Consider the following 25,944-nt stretch of genomic DNA (forward strand, 5'->3'; position numbering starts at 1 on the left):
TTATCTCATCGTTTTTTCTTCCTTACATCCTATCCTCTCAATTACTCAGCTTCACTGAATGCACACTCGTGCGTGCCGCTACTGCTAACGCCGCGTGACTGGCTGGTTGTCATAACCTCTGACCCGTGACCTCTGTGACCCTCGGTGTGACCGCTGTGACCCCCGCAGGTGATAACAGCGCCGGGTGTCTGCGCGCCGGCTACTGTCCGACCCACTGCAACTGTACCGGGACGGTGGTACGGTGCAGCCGCGCGCAGCTCACCGAGGTGCCCGAGGGAATCCCGGATCTCACTACAGAGCTGTGAGTGCTGAGGGTACCGGGAGGGTACCGCTGGGTTCTAAAGGTATGCACCACCGCTGGGGCCTGTGGGTACCACCGAGCTGTGAGTACCGCCGGTATCGGGAGGGTACCGCTGGGGTCTGTGTGTACTGCTGGTATCGGAATGGTATCGCTGGGTTCTGCGGGTACGGGCGGGGAAACTCAAAGGTGTCATACATTGTAAAAGCGTCTTGTTTTTATCATCCGTGCACTGCCCAGGATGTAGATGTTTCCATACCGTCGCTACCAAATGCCCACCGCTGCCGACGGTCAGGTAAACAACTAGGAATTTTAACAACGAGCGGCGATTCCCTTGTCTGATTATGATAATACCTGCGGCAGCATGTCTGTACCGTGAATTTTACAAAACTGTCTACATCGCGATTCGAACTATCGTGATACCATGCAGGTGACAAATTTAATCTTAATATGCAACCTTAGTTCCGAGTTCTTGCAGTTTTGTATGCATATCGTTATCACGAACACGTAAAATGTTTCACGTTATTATGTACTGGCGCCGCTATCTCTGCCAATGTTTGCTACCGCGTTCAAAATGTGTAGCCCAGTAGCACGGTCTTGGGCGGTTATAGCAAGCCGAGATACTCCACCATACGACTTTTACGGCTATACAGAAGCGGATCGTAAGGTCAGGAAGCCTGTAAACTCGTCGTTAATGCCATTACCCTACCACAATGCACGTCAGATGATGAATCAACATCTAATCTTTTTGCTCCGAGATTACGCTTACATAATTCATTAGCATCATGCCATGGATTACACCATTGTAGCAGGATAAGATATGAGTCGATTTCCGCTTCACGCTGATCCGTGTGACTTTCCTGGAATGCGGTGGCGATTAGTTCTGTTCAGTAATACAGTAAACTAGGCTGGAAACCGCACCGGTTCGTTTCTGCTGTCAGTTGGCTGGTATTTGTGAGCGTTCCTTCAAACTTAGATGCATAACTGGGTCCTAAATTGTGGCGCCTCTGCGGGCGGCCTGCCGGAGACAGCCTGGCTGCACGACGGCCGGTAAACACTGGCGGGGCGGGGGCGTTGGCGGCAGGGGTCTGTGGGCAGTCTGTCGTCGCCAGACAGTGCTGGTCAGGTCCCCGGGTCCGGCGGAGTCCCAGTCAGTGCGGCGCCGGCACCCGCCCCGCCGTCCAACTCGGCTGGTCGTGTAATACTGGTCCGGCCAGTACCGACCGACCCAGGCCGGCTCCGCGGGGGTCGGGACCGTCCAGTAATGAGATGGGCGAGTCTGAACCGCGGCCGAGACCGCCACCGCGCGTCCAGCGGTGATAATGGCCCGAGGAGCCCGCAAAACAATGGCACTGGCCCGCCTCCTCACTGGAGGGCAGTCGGCATTCATGGAATGCGTGTGCTGCCGCCGCCATCGCCGCCGCCGCCACCGACATAGTCCTGCCCAGAGTTATTATCGCACTGTCTCGGCGGCTGACGGTGGTGATGTGTTTCCATTCCCGTTTGCCCTCGTGATAAATGAGCAAGGCGACGATGAGGGATAAACAAAAACGCTCAGCCGAGGAGCCACCAGCGCATGATATGCGCGCCGACGCACGTGAAACCGAGGCCCCCGGGAGGGATTTAGTTATCCGCGACAGCTGAATGGGCGCTGCAAATGACAGTGGAAGGCGCCACGGAAGGGTGGAATGGTGATATAATGGGATAGGAGATGGGATGGATAATGGGATTCAGCTATTCCGACAGTCCAGGAGAAGATATATGGCCTTTAATAAACTTAAGTTGTACGTTCCTGTCGATGGATGTTCGCCGGGAATAATGGCAATTACTTTCACTCCCCAGCCGAGTCTAGCGTCGCCTTCCGTCAGCGAGTTTTCTGGGGATGGGGGCGAAGTAATTGTATGTTTCCATCAAGAGATCGGTTGTATTTTAGCCGGTCGAGGCTTTAGTGTTTTCAGCTGTGAATGATTGCATGTTAGGTATACCTAGTGTTTAGCCGAATTGAAAGCTGAAAGCCTTGTTTTGTTTCAAGGATCGCCAGTTATAGGTACTGTTATCAGTTTTACACTCATTTTGGCCTCAAATAGCTGGCATGTTATTGTTAATATAACCACCTATGTAACGCTCCGAATGTAGCCGCCAGTTACTCACTATCAAATTCGAATCGGTAGCGTAGTAAATCACTTTAATACATTCCACGCCAAACAGCCACTTGTGCTAACACCCTGCTCAACGTAACGTATGCACTATCGGCATGAATCGCTGGATGGCAACACGCAATTTATTGATCGACTCGCTGCATTTATGATCACCGTGTTGCATGTGTCGGACGGCAGAACTTGTCACAGCGGCGTGGCGCACCATTCGTCGTGCTGTCGCGCGTGTCTGGCGCGGTGTTCGCGCGCGTTTCTCGTCGCAGTCGCCGCGCTGGACAGCGTTTCGGGCACGGAAAAATGACGGACGGACCGGCGGCGGCCCTGGGGCGGCTCCTTTGTCGGTCGCGGCTCATGGTTCGCGTGGTTTGTACGGGCGAGGTGACACGCTCCGCGGCGCTGGTCTGCACCGCGGATACCGGGGAGTTGTTTGATGGTGCCGACAGCGCCACCTGCCCCGGGCGGGCCGTGGGTCTGTCACGGGCCCGTCATCAGTCTGCCACGAGTCTGTCATCAGTCTGTCACGTGTCTGGCGCGCGACCGTGTCAGATCTGTGGCGGATCTTTTAGTGGTTTAGCTGCAACGACTTTTACCGGGTTTGTGTCGCGTGTACTGTGTTACGAATTAGAAGCGGATTTGAGAGAGCTTTGCTAAAATCTGGATAAGCTGTTCCTTCATGATTCACATACCTATGTACTTCCCTTTGTGTTATCCTGTTGTGCTTAGCGTGTCTCGCCGCCTGTCTCGCGCACTCTTATGTCGTTACTCTTGCTTATATTTTCTTGTTTCTCTGTTTCATCCCACCATCTTCCATCATCTTCCCGCCCCTACACCACATCACTCCATCTCCCTGCACCAACATTTGCACATCACGCTGGCGCGGTGCATCACACGTGTCCCCGCACAGCCGCTTCCGTCAGCTCGCTAACCGGTCTGCTCTCATCTCTGCCGCAGGTACCTGGACGTCAACCAGCTGCGATCCGTCAACGCCAGCCGGCTGTCACATCTGCGCCATCTGACACGCCTGTGAGTACCCCCCCCCCCCCCCCCAGCCGCGAAGGCCGCCCCGCCCCGCCTGGACCGCGGGCTGGAATCAAGTGCACGCTTCAGTGCAGGCTCTCCCTTCTCAGCCATCTCGCTCACACCTACAAAAACGCCAGAGGTGATGGGCCGCTGCTTGATAGGTGACGAATGACGAGCGGTGACGAACGATGACAGGCATTGGCCAGAAGAACTAAAATGTGAATATCGGTGACCGCAAGAGACGAGAAATGACCTTTGAAGGCGGATACTGTGATGGTGACTTTCGGTACTCAGAAAAACTACAATGTAAATGTGACTAGACGTATCTGGGATATACTATTGCCTATCAGTGATCAATGCATAAGGGCCAACGGGTGATCAGTCCGGACCTTAGATGATCAGTAGATGATCAGAGGGTGACCAGATGTGACCAAATGTGACGCTCGGTGACGGAAGTAACCGGATGTGACGGCCGTCGGACTGTGACGGGTGAGCGCTGACGGTATGTGACGAAGATATGAAGGGAGCGCCGCCGCGGTGCAGGCTCCAGCGCTCCTCTGCAGAGCGGCAGAAGGTGCCGCGTCTGAGGTTACGTGTGTGAAGTGCCGGGAAAACGAGCCAGACGCAGTTCATTCACCACCACGTGCCGCAGAGGTGCCGATGGATGGAATATTGCCGCGGCTATAGGCTGTTCAAGAAGCGTGCGATCCGAGCGGAAGGAATATTGAAGGTGTGAACGGCCAGAAACACAAAAAAGTTTTTACAGTTTTTTCTCTATACCAATGAGAAGCTCCCCAGATTGCTGACTGTTGTCATTTCTTTGATTGAAATATCGCCTACATGAGTGTTTTATTGCAACCTTTACCGTCACAGAGAATCTATGTAAAATGTACATTAGCATATGCTGAGTGCTGACCAGCCTTTCTAATTCTTTGTTTCACAGAGATCTCAGTAACAACCAGATCGCTGTCCTGAGCAACAACACCTTCAGCGATCTCAAGAAGCTTTCAACCCTGTAAGTACTTAGTGCGTGAACAAGAAACTAACAACAACTGAGTCCAAGATCGCGAACATGCCGCTTATGGATTTAATATTAGTTTTGAACTTGGAGTGTTGCATGCCTTATTGCAAACAAATGTCTTCTAACATGTTGTGTTTGATTTATTGGATTCACTATTCCTACTCATATTTGAACGCCAACGCCGAACAGCATTTTTAGCAGGAAATCCTATTTATAAGAGCAACTCTGTCCCACTCTACCGTTACCGACTGCCGGGTTGTCCCCTGTGATGTATCTATCCAGCTATCTCCCTACCAACCCTGTCCCAGCGGCTCCCAGACCTGTCTCCGATACCTAAATACGTCGTTCATCAGAGGCGTTTATCGGGCCCACACTGATCTGGTAAAGCCGTCCCACGCCGATAGCCCGAGCTGCGGCAGCACGGCTTCGCCGCAGCTTCAGATGGGCGCTGGAAGGTCGAGGGCTGGGGCAGCTTTGATCAGAGTATGAGAGATGTGGTTAAGAGGGAGCCTTTGGCAAGGCTAGAGGTGGTGTCATGGGGCTAACGTGTAGCTAGAAGCCGCTTTGGATCTCGTATTCACAAAGACTGCCTGGTGGCTGTTTTGAGTATTTTCAGAGCTCACCGAGATAACCTCACAGAGCTTGTCTTACACAATTTTCTGAGAACATATTTACTCGTTAAATTTGGACGGGAATTCAGTCAGGATAAAAACAATTCTAGTCACCATTGGTAACCGTATCTGTGGTGAATCGATCCAGCCGTCTTGGTCAGTTGACTCAGCTCAACGAACCCTTACATACGACCCAGTGTCGCCGCCTGAGTAACACCCGCTGAACGCTGTTCATCCTCGGCGGAGCAGAGATGACATGTGGGCCGTATTTGTATGCATGGGCCACGCTCAGATGATCTAGTTTGGTCTGCAACCAGAGGACGGCATGAATTCTCTGCGCGACGTTATTAGTGGCTATTTTTAGACGGATGTATGTCAGCAGGGAAGTGGGTGTGAGCTGACAGCCTTTCTCTCACTCATTGCTAATTCATGCGGCTTTAAACGGTGCATGTTTACCATAAAATTATGATTAAACACAACGTTATCAACGCTACACTTCCCAGCACCAACAACTTTAGGTGAAGAAGACATGTTGGCCTGAGAGTTTTCTCTTTGTATTTCATGCTCCCTTTGTAATTTGCGCCCTACCTATAGAGATCAGTGTAATGTTGATCTCCGGACTCCGGATCGCCTTTCTTCTCTGACCGCTCCCTCTCCCTCCCTCAGGCTGGTCAGCTACAACAAGCTGCAGTGTGTCGAGCGCTCGGCCCTGGCCGGGCTGAAGGCTCTGCGTATCCTCAGTCTACAGGGTAACGACGTCTCCCAGCTGCCGGACGGCGCGTTCGACGACCTTCGGGACATCACACACATCGCGCTCGGCTCGAACCCGCTCTACTGCGACTGCGGCCTGCGCTGGCTCTCCGACTGGGTGAAGGGCGACTATGTGGAGCCGGGTATCGCGCGCTGTGCCGAGCCGCGGCAGCTGCAGGACAAGCTGGTGCTCACCACGCCCTCCAGCAAGTTCACCTGCAGAGGTGGGTCAAGGTGTGGGACGGGTGAGTAGGTAGACGAGTGGAGCGGGATGTGAGATTTGAGAAGGGGTAGTGTGATGTGAGTTGGGGATGTTAGAATGCGGGCGTCATTGAAGAACGTCATGTGCTTCTGGGTTTTCTCTGACTTGGGATGGGTGATATGAAGGTCATGGGTCCTACATAATGAAGTTGGCAGTGCGGTGGTCAGGAAACCTAAGCACTTCAGTTACTTTTCTATAGATCAAACAAATACGACCATTTGATTTCTATCCAAATACTGATTGAGTTGGTGGAACATGCCTTGTAGCTAGGCTTTGAGCGCTCCACGCAAAGGCTAGAGGCCTCGCCGTATTCATTCCGACTTGATATGTTCGCCTCCTGGCAGGGTTTGATGACCCAATGCAAGTTAAATCATACGTCGTTCAGATATGACGACTCTAAGGCCGTGTATGTTGTCCATGTCATACCGGCGTCGCACCTCGCTCGCTACACCTCATCGAGCAGGGAATCGTCACTCAGTGAACCTATCGATGGCGAAGAAAGCTCGCACGATACTGCTTTCGCCGTGCTAACAAGAGGCTGTTTTTGGGACCTACATCGTCGCGATACCGCCTTAGCGCACCCGATGAAAGGGCACTGGAATGTTGAGCAGGAGCCTTGAGTTGCTCATGATAGTATCCATTTCGATGTCGGCGTTACATTGTAATGCGGCCTTCGCTTCAACTGACACTGCATACTTTGTCATCACGAACAAACAATGGAATTCCGTTGTCTTTGCCAATGTCATTTCGTGGGCGGGACTACGATTCGGTGAATATATGACTGGGTGGATATTATGGCATGATTAAAGGTAGTGTGCCAGCTTTCTTGGACCGTATGGAGTTAATGGCCCAGGTAAGGAGAACCGGATTTTTAGAACTTATCCATACCTTCAAAACTCATGGAAACGTCTTAAATTCTTCAAATTTTGAGTACCCCAGTGCGAAATTCGCCCCGACGGGTTGTCGGTCGTACCCCAACCACATTTCACACCACTATGAACAATAAATGCACACACTGAAATCGCTATTACCGATATGCTCATCCAATCAAGTTTCGATAAACCCGTTCATCATCAGCTCCTGCGGTTTCGAACACGCCTGTTAGGTGGTGCGGTAGACCACGCCCAAAGCCAGGGCCCCGGTAACGTGAGGTAGCCGAGTCAGGGCAGCGTGCGCTGACCCAAGCCGGAGCCGCGCGTCCTCCCGGTGTCATGTGATAGCCCGGGGCTGCCCGCGGGGATGCGGTAGACCGCGCCCAAAGCTGCGGCCCCGGCTTGGGTCAGCGCACGCTGCCCCGACTCGGCTACCTCACGTTACCGGGGCCCTGGCTTTGGGCGCGGCTTCTGCTCATACTTTGTGGTGCGGTGGTGGTGCGTCGGGCTGCGCGCTCTGACTTCGGCCAAGAAAAATGCGTCAGCTGATCATTGTCATTTCTGCCACTTGCGTGTGGTGAAATGGGGTCATAACTTATAAGACGGCTTTTTCATATCAATTATTTTACATAAAATCATATTTCAAACCATAAATAATGTTCGGCAGCCAAATAAAAGAAACAATACCAATACGGGCTTACAGTTTAAGGCTCGACATTGTGTTGTCTACGATTAGACAGCTGATAACTCATTCCCGTACGTCGTATGGTCGTAACACTATAATGACCTTTGCTTATTGTCACAAGTGCGCCGCATTCGCGATTGTTGCCCGACGCCTGTTTGCAGGTGAGCCCACTACAGTTGTTATACATATCTAAAAACCGATAAACTTTTAGGCGAAAAAGGCACTATTCCAGGCCCATTTTTGATTTTTTTTGCGATATTAGGTAAAAACAGAAGCTTCTTATCCTAGGAAAAATAAAATGGGAAATCTTTCAAAGGTGGCACACTACCTTTAATTAACATGACATCGACCATGAAAGCATTCATGGCCAGTGATTAATCCTGCTATCTAAAATTAAATCATTTTAAGCACTACATCGCTTCTGCTTCCTCCTTTCCTGGTTCGGAGGTGCCACAGTGGTCCCAGACGCCACGATGTGATTTCCTGTTGATGTGAAGTTCAAGATACCTGCGTTGAAATGTTACCCTGTATCACTGCCATAGCTGCCTCCCAGCTAAATGCCATTTTCTCTTACGGTCTTGTATTCACGCCTTTACCCTTTCTCGCTGTCTCTTCCTCACGCCTTCCCTCACCTTCACGCCTTCTCTCGCTGTCTGACACTGTCTCACGCTGAGATCTCCACGAGTTCCCTGGGGACCTTCCATCCCCACGGCTGTCAAGGGGAACTCTTCGGTCCTGCACTCCCTAAGGACCGGCTTGCCATACAATCTGACGGCTCGGTCTCTGGGGAAGTTCGTTATCGTGCGAGCAGCCTGCTCCCGAGCGGTAGTGAAGACTGAGTGACATTCAGATACTGGAAATGACGCGCTGGAAGCGGTGGCGCAGGTTCTCACTTCTCCTTGGCCAACGCTAGCTGCGGAGAAGCACGCATACCTTCGCTACAGACGCCGCCTAAATGCCTATGCATCAAAGTTGGCACAATCTACGTTTTCACAATATAGAGGACACCCTTGCCCGCCTGAGGCGGTAGCTGAGCCCAGTCTCGGGCACCCAGCCGCTGCGTCGGCGCCGCTCGCCAGCCGTCCGTCCAGCCGGCTCTGACCGGGCGTCACGTCTGATTGTGGTTGATGGCGTCCGTGACGCGAACACCGACTAGCTGCACGGCCATAAATGAAGCCGTAAACGACAGCACAATTCAATTTATGTCGTCTCCGGCGCTAAGCGTTATGCTCGTGGCTAGGCGCGTCACGAATGGATACGATGCTGCGCTGGTATTGCGACTGCTTCGAACTTGAATGACGGACGAGCTTGAATGCGGATATTGCAACATCATACACCAGTTTGTGGTTGTTTATTACAGAAAAGAAAATAAGAGATTGTATGATTGAGGGGATTCAGCTTTCGTAGTTTAGCTTGGTTTCAAGTCAGCTCATGTGCTTGATTCCAGGACACTAGTCGCAACTCGCAACGTTTGGTAATGACTATGACCCTTCTGATACATGGCCGAAGTAGAAGACATTCGTGAATCCAAATATGTTCGGGAGTAGCTAACACTCAGTCTGGCTTCAATCTGTGATTCATCCAATAAGGTAGTAATTCGGTCTCGATAAGGTGCAGCCCATGTCCTCTCCACAAATACGCCACGCTCTTAAATGAACACATGTAAATCCATTGTGAGCTCATGATAAGTATACTCTTATCGGAACATTGTTTTGTTGATCAAGGATGTGAAGATTTTATACTATCCGTTGTAATCCTTCGAGCAGACAAATAATCTTTGTCTGCCACATATTGCCCGCCAGATGTGAAGGTCAGATTTTGCCCAGGTGTCTCTGTGTGATGTCCGTGTTCCTGGAAAAGTCCGTCACAAACTCCCTGGTCACGGCCGGCGTGTCGCCCCATTGTCTGACACGGCGGTCGTCTAGTCTACTTCCGTCTCACCGTCTAGTGGATATTCCATGAGTCACAATTAGCTCAGCAGATCACCGATCGAGGGAGGGACTGCAAAAGTGAGCAAATGTCTCAATATGAGCGAAATGCCGGTGATTGTATAAACTGCCGTCCAAGGAACAGTAGGAGCAACGCCTAAATTCCTCAAAATGGACAGATTTCTGGCCAGACAACTAGCTTTATATCAACACCTGACTCGCAGTTCATGTGATCATCGAGTGACGAAATGACCATCTGAGATTCCCGCCCGTCCCCAGGTCCGGTGCGCCGTGAGGTTCTCGCCAAGTGTAACGTCTGTTACACTGACCCGTGCGAAAACGGCGCCACGTGCACGCCACACGGCGAGCAGGAGTACACGTGCACCTGCGCGGCTGGCTTCTACGGCGAGAAGTGCCAGTCCAAGATCGACGCGTGCTACGGAAACCCGTGTGATAACGGAGGAACGTGCAAGGTCGTCGAGCAAGGCCGATTTACGTGAGTAATGCGGTGGTTAGGTCATACGTACGAAATGCAGGAAAAAGGCGAGGGAATCATGCCTGGTTTGCGGTGTGCTTGATGGGCCTGATGATTCAAATCAACTGTAAGCTACTGCTTTCTTTTGTGTGTTGTGTTTTACATATCGGGTAATGATCAGCGCCCAAAATGCTCCTTCCGCTGCTGCAGCTGGATGGCTATTGCTTACTTATGTGTCCTGCAGCTGTCATTGAACACATCTCGCAGTATACCTACGCCTTTCACGATTTAAGTTGAAGCATAAGTGTGCAAAACAAATGTTCTCCATAGGGACTAAGTCAACAGCCTTTGCTTTACCTGAGAGCACTTATTATTACGTACTTTCCACATTCTGTCAGCAAGTCAGATCACCACTCCTACCTAACCGCACCGTTCCCGCCCGCCAGCTGTCACTGCCGGGCCGGTTTCTCTGGAGACCGGTGTCAGACCAACATTGACGACTGCCTTGGCCACCGATGCGTCAACAATGCCACCTGCGAGGACGGCGTGAACCAGTACCGCTGCCGGTGTCCGCCAGGGTTCGCCGGTAGGTGGCAGGACAGTCGCGCCGCCGCGTTGGGACCTGGCTGACAGGACGAATGTCTTGATAGATGACAGGATAGTCGCCGTTGTTGTGTTTGCGAACGCAAGGTGGTGTCCCTGCGATGAGTGATATTATAAATTTGCGATGAGCTGGATGAAGCTGGTTTAGTTCAGCTAGTATTTGAGCGTTGCTCACCGCCTCAATGTTACCTCATTATGCTGTATGTCTTCAGGTCAATATTGCGAGAAGGAGATCGAGTACTGCAGCAAGAGCTTCAACCCGTGTAAGAATGGTGCCACGTGTGTGGATCTGGGGACCTCGTACAGCTGTACTTGCCCCACCGGCTTCCAGGGACACAACTGCTCCGACAACATCGACGACTGCGTTAACCACCTCTGCCAGGTGAGGATCCTCTGCTCGATTATGACTTGAACAACTCAGACTTCTCATTGGGTTAGGCTGTCGAATTCCTTTGAGAATCATGTTTGCTCTTCATTTAGTTAGATAGGACACTAGGATTGACCTTATAACAGCAATTGTGCATCACCACCTGACTGATCCTCGCCCACCCCCAGAACGGCGCAGCCTGCATCGATGAAGTCAACGGCTACTCGTGCAAATGCTCAGGCGACTTTTCCGGCAAGTTTTGCGAGCTGGGCCCGATGGTGGCTCTCAACTACCCGCAGACGTCTCCTTGTCAGCAGCATGACTGCAAGAACGGCGTCTGCTTCCAGCCAAAGAACTCTGCCGACTACGTGTGCCAGTGCTACGCCGGCTACTCGGGTACGTAATGCCTGGGCTCGGGATATAATGTAGGTCATGGTGGAGATATAGAGGCTTAGAACGTTACAGTGACTTGACTAGGATACATTTTGACCAACGTAGCGCAACCAACCTGTTTGGTGATTGACCGTTAGCGATGATCAATGGCATGGTCAAATCGAGATCAATGATCAATCATGTAATCATCGATTCATATCAACTCTCAACAATTCAACATTAGTAATCGTGCCTTTCATGGCATCATGACTATATATAAATATAGTTATAAACCCGTGCTTTTGTGGCAGACTGATCGTTTAACCGTGGGTCTGTTTTGGGACCAATAGCCTGCCGTGCGGTTTATGCTGTTATGTTACGTGAACCGGATGTGGCCACAACCATTCAATCCCATTGGTCCCTTTCCAGTAAACTGAAACCACAGCGAGTGACCGAGCAACGGAAATCGTTACGACCATGCAGCGGCCGTACACCATTCATTCTTGAACACTAAAACTCCCCAACGGTCCCCTAAAACCGCCCCAGCCCGACATTCCACCATTCCGCCGCTCCCCAAACCGCCTTACACCCCTGACATATTTTACCCCTCGGTCTATGTCTGACCCGCTGTGACCCTGCTCGTACAGGCAAACACTGCGAACACCTGAGCAGTCTGCGGTTCACGAGGAACGACTCCTACCTGGAGCTGGCGCCGCTCAAGTCTCTACCGACGGCCAACCTGACCCTGGTGGTGATGACGGAGACCCAGAGCGGAGTGCTGCTCTATCACGGCCGATCCCAGCATCTGGCTGTCGAGCTGTTCAAGGGACGGCTCAGGATTAGCTACGATGTGGGCAACTACCCCGTGTCAAACATGTTCAGGTGAGAAAATAAGAAGGAATGGTTACCTGAATAATGACGCTCAAGTCATATCTAAGGAATGGTAGGAAAGCAAGTCGGTTTGAGATGTGATGCTTTACACAGAAAGTGAGTAAGCAATGACATGACATGTCTTCATATCTTGTAAAATATTGTATCGTACCTTATATTTGAAGGATCTTTTGCTAAGTTAGTCCCTGACACAGCCTAACTCCCCTTCCCTTCCCACAGTTACGAGGTGATCAGCGACGGCCGCTCTCACACCATCGAGCTCCTCCTCGACCACAAGCGGCTCACGCTGCGTATTGATGGGGGTCAGACGCGCTCGATCGTCAACGAGGGCTCTCAGCAGTATATGAGGGTGAACGCGCCGCTCTACATCGGAGGCCTGCCGCGGAAGGTCGGCGTCAACGCCTACAGCCAGTGGCACCTGAGGGACATCTCCAGCTTCGGAGGTCAGAGCCGGGTGATGTGTACGGTTTTGCTGAGTAAAGCTATACGGAACGCTCAGGGGGGTGACACGGCTATTCGCGCAATGTATTAATTTATGGGCCGCGCGGGGCCTCGCGATGACGCGGCTGGAGGCAAGTGCTCAGCGCGCTAGGATACTTCTGGCGGGGCGGGGCGCTGAACGGTGTGCAATGAATGGGGTATGGTCGGGCAGACAGAGATGAGGTATTGAATTTGAATTGACATCAGCAATCGGGTGGGGAAGGAGAACGTTTCTAATCGAGCTTGGGATGGGGAAAGCCGAAAATATCGCGATCGGCTCATAGCTCAGACAGGGCCGGGTGCCGTACCATGTGTTGTATATTTAGGCTGGCAGACAGAGATGAGTTATTGGATTTAAATTCACCTTACCATCGGTTTCTGGTGGGGTTTGAAGACGTTTTTAGTCAAGCTCGGAGTGGGGCAACCCACTGGCGGATCCAGGGGAAGGCATTTGGGGCAAATGTCTTCCCCCACATTGGCAGCGCCCGAAATCGCTTTTCGAGAATCAGAGAAAACTTCACAACTTTTCTGAGGAAATGTTGGTTAATCACACTGCACAGCAGTGCGCAAGGAATCGAAATCCGAGTTTTTTTTAATTAATTCCGAGAAACCTTTTTGGGGTAAGCCCCCGCAGTGTCCAAGACCGCTTCCTGGATCCGCCAGTTGTGAATAAGTCACGGTCGATACCGAGCTTCGGCGGGACCAGGCGCTGTATACGTTGTTCTTTCAATGAAGAGGTGGACAGACACCTAGCCCCACATCCTACTGCTATGCCCGTGCTTCTGTGGGTGAAGCACTAAAGCATCACGGAATCCCACAGGACCTGCGAGTCGACGAGGTGGCCGCTTTGGCCGCCGGGTACTGCAGCTCCCTGGAGTTGCCTGGGACCGATGGCAAAACAACAGCTCCGGCGGTGCCCCTATGGGCCGTAGTAATTAGTGAATTCCTGTAATGTAGAGATCATATCCTCAATAATCTCCATTACCATTCTATATTCCTAAACAGTATGACAGAACAATTATGCTTGCCTACGTTCAGGCATTACCTCTGATGGTCATACGCCCAGTACAACATGTGTTGTCTGTCAAACAACAATCGACGACGGGATCCCTTCTCATCATCTCTTAAGCCATCGGTTGTCAATTCACCCACCCCGTTTCCCTAAAAATAGACGGTCAGATTCGGCCTTTACGACCCCTCTAGATTCGCCAGAGACGGGATCAGATCGCCGTTATTGCACCCGTCGGCCGTCTTAGTGTCTTTAATACTATATGACAGCTTCGACCACGGACGTCGGACGGGGTGATCGTTCCACGAATGTACGCACCATCCAGGCCTAGGATGCATCGAGGTTTAAAAGATTGCAGTCTGTAGATCAATCAACATAACAATGGTGGTATGCAACCACATTAAAATATCTCCCCGGCTCCCGTAACGTTCCAACGCCCCTCCGTTATGCATTCGCCTTGTGTGTCCGCCGAGCCGGCTTGCCTCCAATGACGTCATCGGCCGGCCGGCGGCGTTCAAGGTCAAACGGCTGGTGTCCTTACCTGGTATATAGGGCCTTGGGAACGCTATTGAATAGAGGTGGCAAAAGATGAAAATTTTGGGAACCAGACTCGAACCAGACCCGGCTGGACATTTATGGAACCAGTCAGACCCGGTCTTTAGTTGGAATCGGAACCAGTCGGACCCGTTCCCCAAACGTCAAGCAATACAAACTATTTGTAGGTATCATTAGTTGCATCATGTAAAACAGCCTTTTCCTCACTGGGAATGTTTATGAGCTACAGTGTGCTAAGAAATATACATCAGCAAATGTTTTCTTTCCGTTCACCTTATATTTTGCAATAATGTGTAGTGTGCAAGATGCATAGTTTATGGTAGGACCCGGTTGGACCCGTTAGAAAATTTCCAGGAACCAGTCTGGACCCATATGGGTCCAGACTGGTTCTTTGGACCGGGTCCTCGGGTCCACATTTTGCCACCTCTACTATTGAACCAAACAGAAAAGCAGACATGCATTTATCTTTACACAAACATTCAATCAAAGTGTTTTGTTTTGCCAATCCGCAACATTTCCATCGAATTCAGTAACGTGTATCTGCACCAGGCCCTATCATCGCCTCCCAGCCTGTACCAACCACCTCCCTCTTCTCCAGGCTGTCTGCAGCGGCTCTACATCGACGGCAGTCTCAGCGACTTCCACGAGACGCCCGGCCGGCGCCACGTCAAGCCGGGTTGCTCGGAGGACCTGCCGGGCCGGCCCGGGTACCAGACGCAGCAGCAGCAGCAGCAGCCGCCGCCGCCGGACCCCTGCCTGCCCAGCCCCTGCCTCAAGGGACGCTGCAAGAAGGTCGGGAGGGGCACCGACTTCAGGTGTCGCTGCCGGGCCGGCTGGGGCGGCAAACTCTGCGATCAGGGTAAGTGGAAAGAGCGTGCAAAGATGTCAAGCTGATATCGCTAATGTTTTGGTAATGCTTGCTGGCTTTTTTGATACATGTGCCATCCACCTTTCTGAAATGTGTTAGGTTAGGTTGCTTACATGCTCCATTCAGAAATTAAAGCAGGGTTTCGGAGTCGTGGTAGTGCTCTTCCGACTCCGACTCCGACTCCGGGCTCCTGACCGACTCCGACTTCGACTCCGACTCCGACTCTGGGTCTGATACAAAGGGCAATGGTGGCTGCCAAAATTCCGAGTGATATGACGCGCCATGCTAGGTGTCCAGAAAGTCCTGGCGCTTTTCAACATTTTTTTAAAGTAAATGCCTTTGGTCCATAGATACTCAGCAATACAAAAAACAATGACCAGGAACACCAAGCCACATGCTTCTGCTAAGTGCCCATTCATTGTACCACCGTCTGTGGCGACGACGGCCTCGACGCAAGGGCGGAAGCGCCTGCGGGTTTTGACGATGCAGGACATTTCCTGTCCTCCCATGCTGTCATGATGCGAGTCTTCAGCGACTCCAGGCTGGGATAAGAGGTGGCCTAGAGCTTAATTCTGCAAAACGCGTAGCATGCCTTAGTCGAGCGGGTTAAAGCTGGGATAATAAGGTGGCCTAATCTTATTTCACCACGGTGATCTGGTCCGCCGAGCTCCTCTGTCAGTTTGGTTTGGACGGCAGCGACGTTGTTGGAGGGCGCTCCGTGCTGTTGAAGTGCGAAATAACCCTTAGGGCAAGTCGCCTTGATTGTGGTGTCCATGAACCCCTCGTGGACCAGCCTGTCAGTCATTTATTTGGCCTTGACGAAGATGATGGAACATTTGCCTGTGTCCATCAGACCCCAGATTTTCTTCGATTGCCGCTGAAATGCTGCTTCGGTCTCACCAGCTTTGGCATACCGTGGTCGTAACTGTGTGAGAATATTTTCTAAGGAATTTTCGATCCGGAATGCACCTTTGCCTGCTCAAACGACGCCGGGAAGCGCCGCATCGCGCTGCAACTCGCGCCTCGTTCAAGCCGCACCGGCCTCAGCGACAAGGCGCATCTTCGCCCATATACCTAGCACTGAAAACGGTTTCAAGGTCATATTTACGCGACCCCTAGCTGAGCGGTGAACGAGGGGGGGGGTCATCAAATACAAAATGCTTGCCTACTAAATTATGACATAATTTGAAATTTTTAAGATGCAATGTTAGCTTTTCAGAACAAAAACAAGATGTGTGAAAAACACCTTATTTGTGATCACCGGAAACGAATTTTGTCGTGGGGCACTGGTTAAAAACAACTGAAAAGTGATAGCACGGATTGACTTCAGTTAACTTTCCGGAGTCGGAGTCGAGGCAGCTGGACCGACTCCGACTCCGACTCCTGGCTGCTTGCCACGACTCCGGGCGACTCCGACTCCGAAACCCTGAATTAAAGTACTCGACATCCGGAGATCCCAGTTTACAGGGAAGCAACCTTCATTTAAGTTTGCCGATTGACCTTCCCGTGCACTTCTAACTAACCCGCCCCTTCTCCCCACAGCACCCACGTGCCGCAAGAACACCTACAAGGAGTACGTGCGCGAGAACTCGTGCCGCTCCCGGCGGCCCGTGCGCAACGCCACGTGCGGCGGCTCGTGCAGCAACGCCTGCTGCCGGCCGCAGCGCTGGAGAACGCGTAAGGTGCGCATGCTCTGTCAAGACGGCACGCGCTACATCAAACAGCTGCAGATCGTCAAACGCTGCCGCTGCAGCCGTAAAAAGTGCCGCCGAGCCTGAGGCTCGAACCGGGAACTGAGCGGTGTTGTATTGTGCCGGCTAACTTACGACCTAAGTGGACGGGAGTGAGTGGACATTCAGTGCCAAGAACTACAGGCGCTTGTCGCCGGTCTTAGTGAAGTGTATGTCCGAACTCGAGTCCAAAATGGACCGATGGCGGCATGAGTGCGTCTCTTACGGTCCGGATTGCGTCCGGAATCACGAGTCCGAGCGGCGTGAGCCCGCCAGGAATCGTGAGTCCCGCGGGAGACGTCTGAGCGCGTGCCGACGGGCGGACGCGCCTGCAATCCCTCAGCACTAAATACCTGATCGTACTTAGTGGCTGCACATAGGATCTGATATTATTATTGATGTTGCGTTGTTTGCTCGAGCGGCTCGGTTGCGTACGCGGCTGAACCGGCAGTATTAGGCTCGTACTAAGCGGCTGGCGTGGCGCCCACCTGCGCTCTGACGCATGTGAAGTGAAGTGAGCGGACTAAGCGGCACAGCGCTGTCAAATCGGACGCGATATTTTAAGTAGCGATGTTACTGACTGCAGCTGACTCGTGCTGGGTGTTGTTGCGCCGCACGGGGCGTCCGGTTAGTCTTATGCAGCTCCTCGCGCGCGTTGTCGCCATGTGTGGTCTACTTGTTCAACTTCATTGCATTCATCAGAGATTAGGGTCGAGCGGTGGTAGGGTGGCCGATGATATGACCCGGCGACACTTCTATTTTTGTTGTAAATAATAACTAGAACGAGGTCGTCGTTGGGAGTTTTGCATGTTTTGGCTGCAATATATCTACCGCTGCTCGAATTCGGATTCCTTATGTATAAGTAATCTTCTTGCGTTGAGGTAATGATCCCCTTGAAAAAGTGAGCACTTGGAAAGTTTAAACTGAGCAGGATTTGAACCCGGAATGCTGGGTAGTCACGTAACCTGCTACGGCCGCACTGGAGGTGTTGCGGCACAGCATACTTTAAGGCGTATACTACTAGCGCCATCTAGGAACATCCACATAAGTACGGCTCAGCTCCGCTAACATTTCATTCGCCCGTAGCCGCACCGCGCTGTTCAGTTCTGTCCTGTCATACTGATCTTGTTTTCCCCGAATCCTATGACGTGAGTCGATAAATCAGTATCACACAAAGCACTCCTCGCTCTAGCTCGCCACCGTCAAACAGTTAACACACCACTCTTAAAACATACATTTATTATTTTCTGCGTTAGTTATAACATACAGGTACCCATTTGCTCTCTGACGATGAACGATGTCGGCAGGAGCGACTTTCACCGAAACTGGGCCGGCGGGGGCGGCACTGAAGGGGGTAGGTGACCCCGAAACGGTACCGACATGACCCTCCGCGCCGGGACGCGCCGCCGAGTGAGCCTGCTACCTTCAGATGTCCAGCTGCTGACCATAGTCTGTTTACCAATGGGCACCCACTGCTTAAACATCTATATATCGTAGACTTAAAGCTCAACGATGCACTAAGTGGCAACCTACCCGGAGTTGGGGTGCGAATGGTACGGGGCTGGAAAGCATATCAAACGGGGCTCCTACGTGGATTAATATTTACACCAGGGTGCCAGTCTGCCTGTTTGTATGTCTGTCTGTCCGTCGATTTGACACGGCTTCCGAACCAAACATGGCGTCTCTGCGGACATATTGCACATACAGGATAAACCAATTGTACTGATAGGTTAAATTTATGAGGGTAAAACTTAAAATTAACGAAAAACGACTGAGTCCGGCGCAGACCAGCTGGCCACACAGTCCGCGAACAATCGAACGCGACAGTTACAATCTCAAAACTTACAGTCTCGAAACTGTAACCGTATCTACGAGCAGTAGGCCTTAGCAATACCAGCAAAGTACCCAAAGAGCCCCAAAACCCAAGCGCACAACGAATACTTATCTAAAATGACTGGGGACAGGCAGATGGGTTGATGCAGGTGCCGAGCCGACGGGCCCGGTTCAGGTGCAGAGTGTCTCTCGCTCGCTCGCTCTCTCACTCACTCTCGCTCGGTGTGTATGTGTGTGTGCGTGGTGCGGACTGAGACACTCGTGCGGCGGAGGGTCCAGCCCGTCCGCGGCTGCCCGGGCGCAGCCAGGTGCCGCTACACTAGTGGGCTCTTGTGCCACCGTTCCACTGCCGACCGCGGAATAACACTCAGCGCTCAGCTCGCCATGAAAAACAAGACTAAGTCAAATTCCTGCAAAAATACAGAGCGCTCCATGGCTGCAGTCTCGAATGGGCCGCTCTACCGGCGGCATTTGTGCCACAGTTTGCGCACGCAGCTTTGGCACGAGTGGGGGAGTCCGCTCACGGCTGACGGCGGCGGCGGCGGCGGCGAGGGAGTCGGCGCGGCCGCGGCGCCCTCCGCCCGCGCGCCGCCCGCCACCAGACGGCTCCGGTCGTACAAAAACGCGCTGAGGTAACGAAACGCCGCGCGCGCGCTATCACAACCTCACGAGGCGTCTGCGTCGGTCCGCGGCGGCGCGGCGCCCTGCTCGGGCCGCTCGAGCGTGATCTGCACGCGCACCGGCTCCTCCTGCAGCTCGTCCTCGCCGTCCTCGCGCAGCTCGTGCGAGCTGCTGCTCGGACTGATGGGGATCATGGACTGGTACCAGTCGCGGTTGTCCTCCAGCGTGTCCAGGATGTCCTGGGCGTCCGGGTGCACCAGGTCGGCCCACGTCTCCCACAGAGGGTGCACGATGTAGTCCATGAAGCCCACCTGAGGGAGGAGGGGAGGGAGAGTCAGTGAGGTGTGGAGGGATGAGTGGGAAGTTTGATGCGAACCAACTTAAGCGGTATATTGCTAGTAGCATATTAGACAAGAGGTTATTTGAATTGGTGATGTCAAACGAAGTTACGTTGTTGGTACACCAGAATTTCCTTCTTTCAGCCTAATAATGTTTACCCTTGCAACAGCTGCATATTCTAAAATAAAAAATGCATATCGCACATCCGTCACATGCATTTAACTGATCTAAGAGGTTCTACGTCAAAACATCAACACACCACCAAACTAACGACCTCCAGTGCTCCAGTCCACACCATACGCACCTGCGACTTTTCCACGGTGGCGTTGTGCCGGTCACACATGGGTGAGATGTCCATGCCGATCTCCCGCTCCCGGTCGCCCTGGTGGAAGAACTCCTCCATAACGAGGCCCACCCAGCGCTGGTAGATCTCCAGCGGTTTGGTGGGGCTGCTCAGGTCAGAGCAGTGCACCATGTTCTGTAGGACCTGCGGGGGAGAGAGGGAGGGTCGGGTCAGTACAGAGAGGGGTAGAGGGTGGGAGACCCGAAGGAAGGAGGGAGAGGGAGAGAGAGGGAGAGGGGGTCAGTAGAGGGAGATGTGGAGGAACAGGGGACAGCGATCACCGCTGGATAGCAGCGGTAGATGAAGACATCTCAGGCAATGTTATCTTTGGTCACCATACGTTATGTTATCACAGGATATTGGTAAGTTACAGTTTCATAAATGCCCAATATTAGTCATATGACGCAATAATAGCTTCAGACTAGAATAACTTCAAAAGCAAAGCAGCTTGATAACCAGAACCATGAATATAAATCCCCAGTCAGTCTCCGCATTCTAAGGAGTTCTCTAGGACGAAATCACAAATTATCTCGAACAAAAATAAATCGCAGCTGAGTCAGTCTCATAAACATGGTTTAATTTCACAGAGTGGGCGTCCCGCAGGGCGAAACTAGCCCAGCATTCAGCCACTTGTGGGGCGCCGCTCCTATTTTTACACCGTGCGGCGTCACTGTCGCGGCTGAGAAGAAGCCCGCTTATGGCGCAGTGGGAGCTGAGCTCAGCCCACTGCGGCCACTGGCCCGCCGGAACTCAGCTGAGAGTGATAGATCACTCGGGGTTCGTAGATCTACGAACCCCGTTCCGCCCCGCCGCGGCAAGACGCAGTGACCTCAGGAGCGTCCCCGCCCCTCCCCCCGCCGGGCCACGGTTAACAGACGTCACTTGTTCCTGTCCAACGTCAAGTGGTGGTCTGGGACAGAGGCTGGACACTGGCCAACTGTGCAGCGTTTACGGCCAGTTACGCTGTGTGCAGTATTGTGCAACGAATTTACGTGTTTACCGCACAGATGGTTCTTATTGACAACAAGATGGCATCTTTACAGCGCAGCAGCCGGTTCAAACTTTCGATTAACCCGATAAAGTAATCGCGATCGCATGCACTACTGCCTATAAAAAATGTCGTGAAAGATTTCTAAACGGATCGAGTTATCCTTGATATCGCTTTAGAGATTCAACTCCAGCCTAGCATCCCTATGTAGTCTCCAGCCTTTCTACCACTAATCATGTAGAACACCGACCCTAGTTGTATGTAGCTGGGCTCACCTGTATCCGGTCAGTGTAGTTGTCGAGTAGCAGGACGCCGGACCCGGCCACCTTCTTCGTCTCCACCATCGTCTTCAGGTCGGCCAGCAGGCTCATGTGTTTCGACATGTCCGTGGCGAGGACCTGGCGGAAAACACAACGGCATTTATACATCGGCAGCTCAATGGTTTGGGACGTTTATATGAACCCCCACAAAGCGTTATAAAATTATGCAGACAAGATTATAGCATACTATAGAACATATGTTTATTTTTAACGTTACGATGCAACCCCTGAAAAGGAACTCAGGCCGAACATTTTAACAGTCGGAAGATAAAACGGCATCACGTTTAAGGAGCTGACGTGGTATCACGTTCACTGGTAAGGAGTTCAGCCGCATGCCTTCAGACATTCCATTTATCCCTTCACGTTGCAAGACCTATAATGCACCCATTTTAACCGTAAGTACCAAGCTTCAAGCCCACTGACCATGTCTATGACCATCTTCCGCAGCGACTGTCGCTGCTTCTTGCTGAGGTTGGCGAAGATGTCGCAGTTCTCATTCTGCAGCAGTTTGAAGGCCACGGCCAGGTGGTGGTTCTCCAGGACAGATTCGTCATTGTACATCAGCGCCAGTTCAGAGCCTGCGAAAAAGGAAAGAACAAACCAAAACTGTTAGAACAAGGCATCAGATATGGGTGGGTAGAACATAAGAGATATAACACGTACAATTTTTGACACCCATTGTAGCGAAAACGAGAGCAAGCTGGAATGCTGGACGTTTCATTCGGTGCCTAGAGTTTAGTAATTGGTTCACTGTAGAGGAAACAACATCATACAACAGAAGCAGCGAGGCATGCGGAGACCAAAATACAATGGAAACCAAAGACGAGACGGCAGATTCCATGAGTGGTTCATATACAGCTGTCGGCATGCCGGATTAGGGCCATCAGTATTGTGTCTGCATTAGTGGCGAGCGAGTGGCGCTTTCATCCAGCTCGCTGGAATGCATTTCAGGCAATATATCACGCTGAACATCCGAATTGCAGATGGTCTCGAGAGTGATGCAACATCTCGCTGTGACGAGTGGACGAAAACATACAATTATTAATAGATAGCATCCCCGAGGGACGCGCTGAGAATGAAACGTTCTAGATTCATCCACAAGCAACGAACGTAAAAAAGTTAACGTTCAGCGAAACAACACTCAGCCTACAGTGATCACTGATCAGCAATATATCCATAAGGTTAGAAATCTGCTCAGGTATGGTAAATGTCAGACAATCACCAACCCAGCACCACCACTAGCACCTCTTCCACCCCAGACCATCACCACCGTCACAATCACCGCCGCTGGCGCAGCCGCCGGTGCCTTCGATATGAGCGGATTAGGGTAGCCGGTCCATTGACAACGCGACTGTCAGTTCGGTAAGCCGACCTGACACTGTCAGCTCTCGGCTTGGTAAGCTGACACACGTGTCCGATCAGACGGGGCTGCTGACACGATCAGTCGGGGCTGCTGACACGATCAGACGGGTCAGCTGACACGATCAGACGGGGCTGCTGACACGATCAGTCGGGGCTGCTGACACGATCAGACGGGGCTGCTGACACGATCAGTCGGGGGAGGGGGAGGGAAGGCTGACACGGGCAGTCTGTGGAGCTGTGTCCACTTAGTCTAGACCATACTGTCACCAGCAGCCGGGAGTCGGAGCCTCGAGCAAGAGAGCCGGAGCCGGAGCCGCTGGAGCTGGAGCAGGGAGCCAAGAGCCGGGAGAAGGAGCTTCGGGAGCTAAGTTCATGCAAAGATGGTATAAAGGGAATTCGCAGGGGAAGATGCCTTGCGCTATACGGTGCAGAAACAGAGGGGTTAGGAAGGCATGGCGGGATGGAGAGAGGCAGTTAGTGTAGAAATGAGAAGAGCATGCATGTGATATAATAATAATTACAGGGCTGAGGTCAACAATTGAGCTCGTTGATTGGGATTTAGCTAGAAGTGATAGGTGGAACGGATCGAAATGCATGACTTATGACTGGTTATAGCATGAGACGCAAATGTCGATCACGGCCTCTGATTTTGACCGGTAACTACAGATTGGAGAGCTATCACCACGTCAACTGGTGACCCGAGGCTGGCTGATTAAACTAGCATCAGCGGCAGATGCTTTCCAAGAACTGCCAGCTGATCTAGAGGATCCGATTGACGCCGGGCCGTCAGTCTTCGGCAAGAAAGCCAGCAAAAATAAGCAGCAAATCTTCCAGCCGATATTTGTCTTCACTGACGTCAAGATGCTGATGCTAAGCTGGAATTAAAAAGGCGACAGAGCACAGTTGTGAAAAGAAAGCAGCGAGGGATTTCGCCATCCGATCGATTATCGCATATCATCGGACTCCGGTAAAACAGCCAAGTCTATCAACACCGTCAAACCTTGGGACCCAGCCAATTAAACTAAAAGATGAGGGCGCCGTGCGAAATGATGTTTGCCTCGCCGTATCCGAGTTCAACACCGCGGGTATCCCCACACCCCATTGCCGTACAATCACGTGCAATTATCACTCTGCACTCGGTACACGATGGTTCCATTTACTCGCCAGTGTCTACCTCCAATTGCTCGACAACAGAACGTACGTGATACGTCGTACAACTGGCAGTTGATCTCTATCCGGCGGTCCGGAGCGACGCGCTGAATCGACACACCTGGAGGGTTGCCAGATCAAACACCCAGCCGCGCTCCACACAGGCACACCAGCCAGTGTTTGTTGACCCCCGGATTCGCATCGGGGCCGAGCTTTCTGACAGCGGTGTACACAGCGGGGTTGGACGTCACGCCGACTCGCCTTCGAGGAATCAACACTTGTTTATCAACCGAGAATAAAGCATGGCATGCTCGTCCACTTCGATTCGTACTCACTATCGACTTAACTTAGTCCCTCTGTAATTTGGGTCTTGCAGCATCCCCTCACCGACTTGGCATCGAAAGCGGGGACGGCAGAACCAGGCAAACTCTGAGGCGGGGGCGGAGGCGGAGGCGGAGGCGGAGGTGGAGGCGGAGGCGGGGGCGGGGGCGGGGGGCGGGGGCGGGGGCGGTGTTTTGAGTTTTTAGGCATGTTCTGGCGGCGTCTGGGGCCGATATGCCAATTCGACAGCCGCCCAGCGCGCAGGCACGCGCCGGGAGGCGCAATCAGGCCTCGAGGGCAGTGTGCTCTCGCTCGCCGGGTCGATCTATCTTTAGCGACCGATATCGGCCATGCCAGCCGCAGCAGCCCGGAGGTCGAGCCGACGCTTTGAGCTGCCTCCAGCGAGGGGGGGGGACTGCCTGATACGTCCAGCGATGCGCAGAGATGCAGGGTCGTCAGGATGACCCGACCCAAAGTCAAGTCGAGGAGTTCCCTATGTAGTCCCACAACACTGATTCGATTCGAATGGCGAGGAGCGGTTCTCGCAGGCTGCTCACAAACGTCGAGAGTCAGCGCAGAGCACTTAAAGGCACCTAAACAGGCAGACGACCTTTCGCCGGGCCCCGTTTCGTGGAACCTGAGTCGATGTCTGCCTGCTGCGATGGATGGCGTAGACAGGCGCTGAGAGCGGCTCTACGTCCGCCGAATATGGATGACCCTATAGGTCAAATCGGCGCAGACGGCAACACGCCAACTTCTGAGTACCGTGCCAATCGACTCTCAGAGCCGACTCGATGTGCGACTCGGTAACATTCGACGCTGGTAAATTGTTTTCCTCAATATTTCCTCCACCCCTTGGCTTGTATGTAGCTCTTCACCTGGCTCCAGAATCGAGCTAAGCTGCCGTTCAGACCAGCTCGTCACCCAGCACTCAGGTCACCATCCCTCAACTCCATCACACCTCAGAGTTCAGACATCGTCAGCCGGTCTCCCATCCAGCAATACCGTCTGTGAGCTGCGGCAGCGGCGTCCTGTCTCGTCAGTGCTCTCTTGGGACACAAGACACGGCCTCCAATGATCAGACGGTAACGGATGGCTCACCGCTGCAGCGCCAGTCAGGTCACGACATCGACAAGGCCAGCGGAGCGGTACGGAGAGGCGCCCTCGGCGTAACTGTAGACAGGTCGCACTTGGGCGTAAAGCACTGAGAATGCTTCTTTATCGGGCTTTCCGGAGAGCAGAATTCATCGCTCTTTGCGACATATGGTCAACGTTTTACAACGGCATCTGTTTATTTTAGGCACGTTTTTGTGTGCTTATGTCGTGACTCGTGAGTAGGGGATGAGGGCATAGAAGGATAGCGGTTCTTGTAACAATATCGACGTTTCAAAGAACTATCTGTGGACGTGAATGAGTCACCATCACATATTCTATTCAGCAATTCTAAAGAAACCGTACGGCGCTCGCTGGTCTCTCACCGTCGCATAAAATGTCAGCTCCGGTGTGGGCTGAAAAATTCAGGTCAAGCGACCAAAACATGACGTGTGCAGAGGAACTTAATTCCGTCTTGATTAGTTGACACATGACCAAGGAACCATAATCTTGCAGCAGGCACTTGCAAAGCAGAAGCTGCACAGATATCGATACTTTTCGGGTGTTCTCTGTCCAGGATATGATTGTGAATTCCGATCTCGGCGATGTCCGTCCGCTATATG

At 52.4% G+C, this 25,944-nt stretch overlaps 2 protein-coding genes across 18 annotated transcripts in view; one reads left to right on the forward strand and one right to left on the reverse strand.

The window, feature by feature from the left end:
• LOC122373283 (protein slit-like) overlaps positions 1-17,795 on the forward strand; it is a 102,153-nt gene extending 84,358 nt beyond the window's left edge. For both annotated transcript variants that reach the window (XM_043351203.1, XM_043351213.1), the window contains 12 exons: positions 169-301; positions 3,406-3,477; positions 4,418-4,489; positions 5,773-6,080; positions 9,883-10,099; positions 10,525-10,664; positions 10,894-11,063; positions 11,237-11,444; positions 12,068-12,302; positions 12,531-12,754; positions 14,954-15,214; positions 16,766-17,795. In XM_043351203.1, coding sequence (XP_043207138.1) covers positions 169-301; positions 3,406-3,477; positions 4,418-4,489; positions 5,773-6,080; positions 9,883-10,099; positions 10,525-10,664; positions 10,894-11,063; positions 11,237-11,444; positions 12,068-12,302; positions 12,531-12,754; positions 14,954-15,214; positions 16,766-17,001 — 2,276 coding nt within the window. In that variant the 3' untranslated portion in view covers positions 17,002-17,795. The remainder of the gene's footprint in view (positions 1-168; positions 302-3,405; positions 3,478-4,417; positions 4,490-5,772; positions 6,081-9,882; positions 10,100-10,524; positions 10,665-10,893; positions 11,064-11,236; positions 11,445-12,067; positions 12,303-12,530; positions 12,755-14,953; positions 15,215-16,765) is intronic.
• A 380-nt stretch (positions 17,796-18,175) lies between these two features.
• Positions 18,176-25,944, reverse strand: part of LOC122373389 (cAMP-specific 3',5'-cyclic phosphodiesterase, isoforms N/G-like) — a 140,437-nt gene continuing 132,668 nt past the window's right edge. For all 16 annotated transcript variants that reach the window (XM_043351409.1, XM_043351382.1, XM_043351400.1 and 13 more), the window contains 4 exons: positions 21,821-21,975; positions 21,353-21,475; positions 20,051-20,233; positions 18,176-19,718 (listed from right to left, as the gene is read on the reverse strand). In XM_043351409.1, the coding sequence (XP_043207344.1) occupies positions 19,452-19,718; positions 20,051-20,233; positions 21,353-21,475; positions 21,821-21,975 (728 nt within the window). In that variant the 3' untranslated portion in view covers positions 18,176-19,451. The remainder of the gene's footprint in view (positions 19,719-20,050; positions 20,234-21,352; positions 21,476-21,820; positions 21,976-25,944) is intronic.

The sequence above is a fragment of the Amphibalanus amphitrite genome, unplaced genomic scaffold, assembly GCF_019059575.1.
Source record: "Amphibalanus amphitrite isolate SeventyFive unplaced genomic scaffold, NRLGWU_Aamphi_draft 000038F_arrow, whole genome shotgun sequence".
NCBI lineage: Eukaryota > Metazoa > Arthropoda > Thecostraca > Balanomorpha > Balanidae > Amphibalanus > Amphibalanus amphitrite.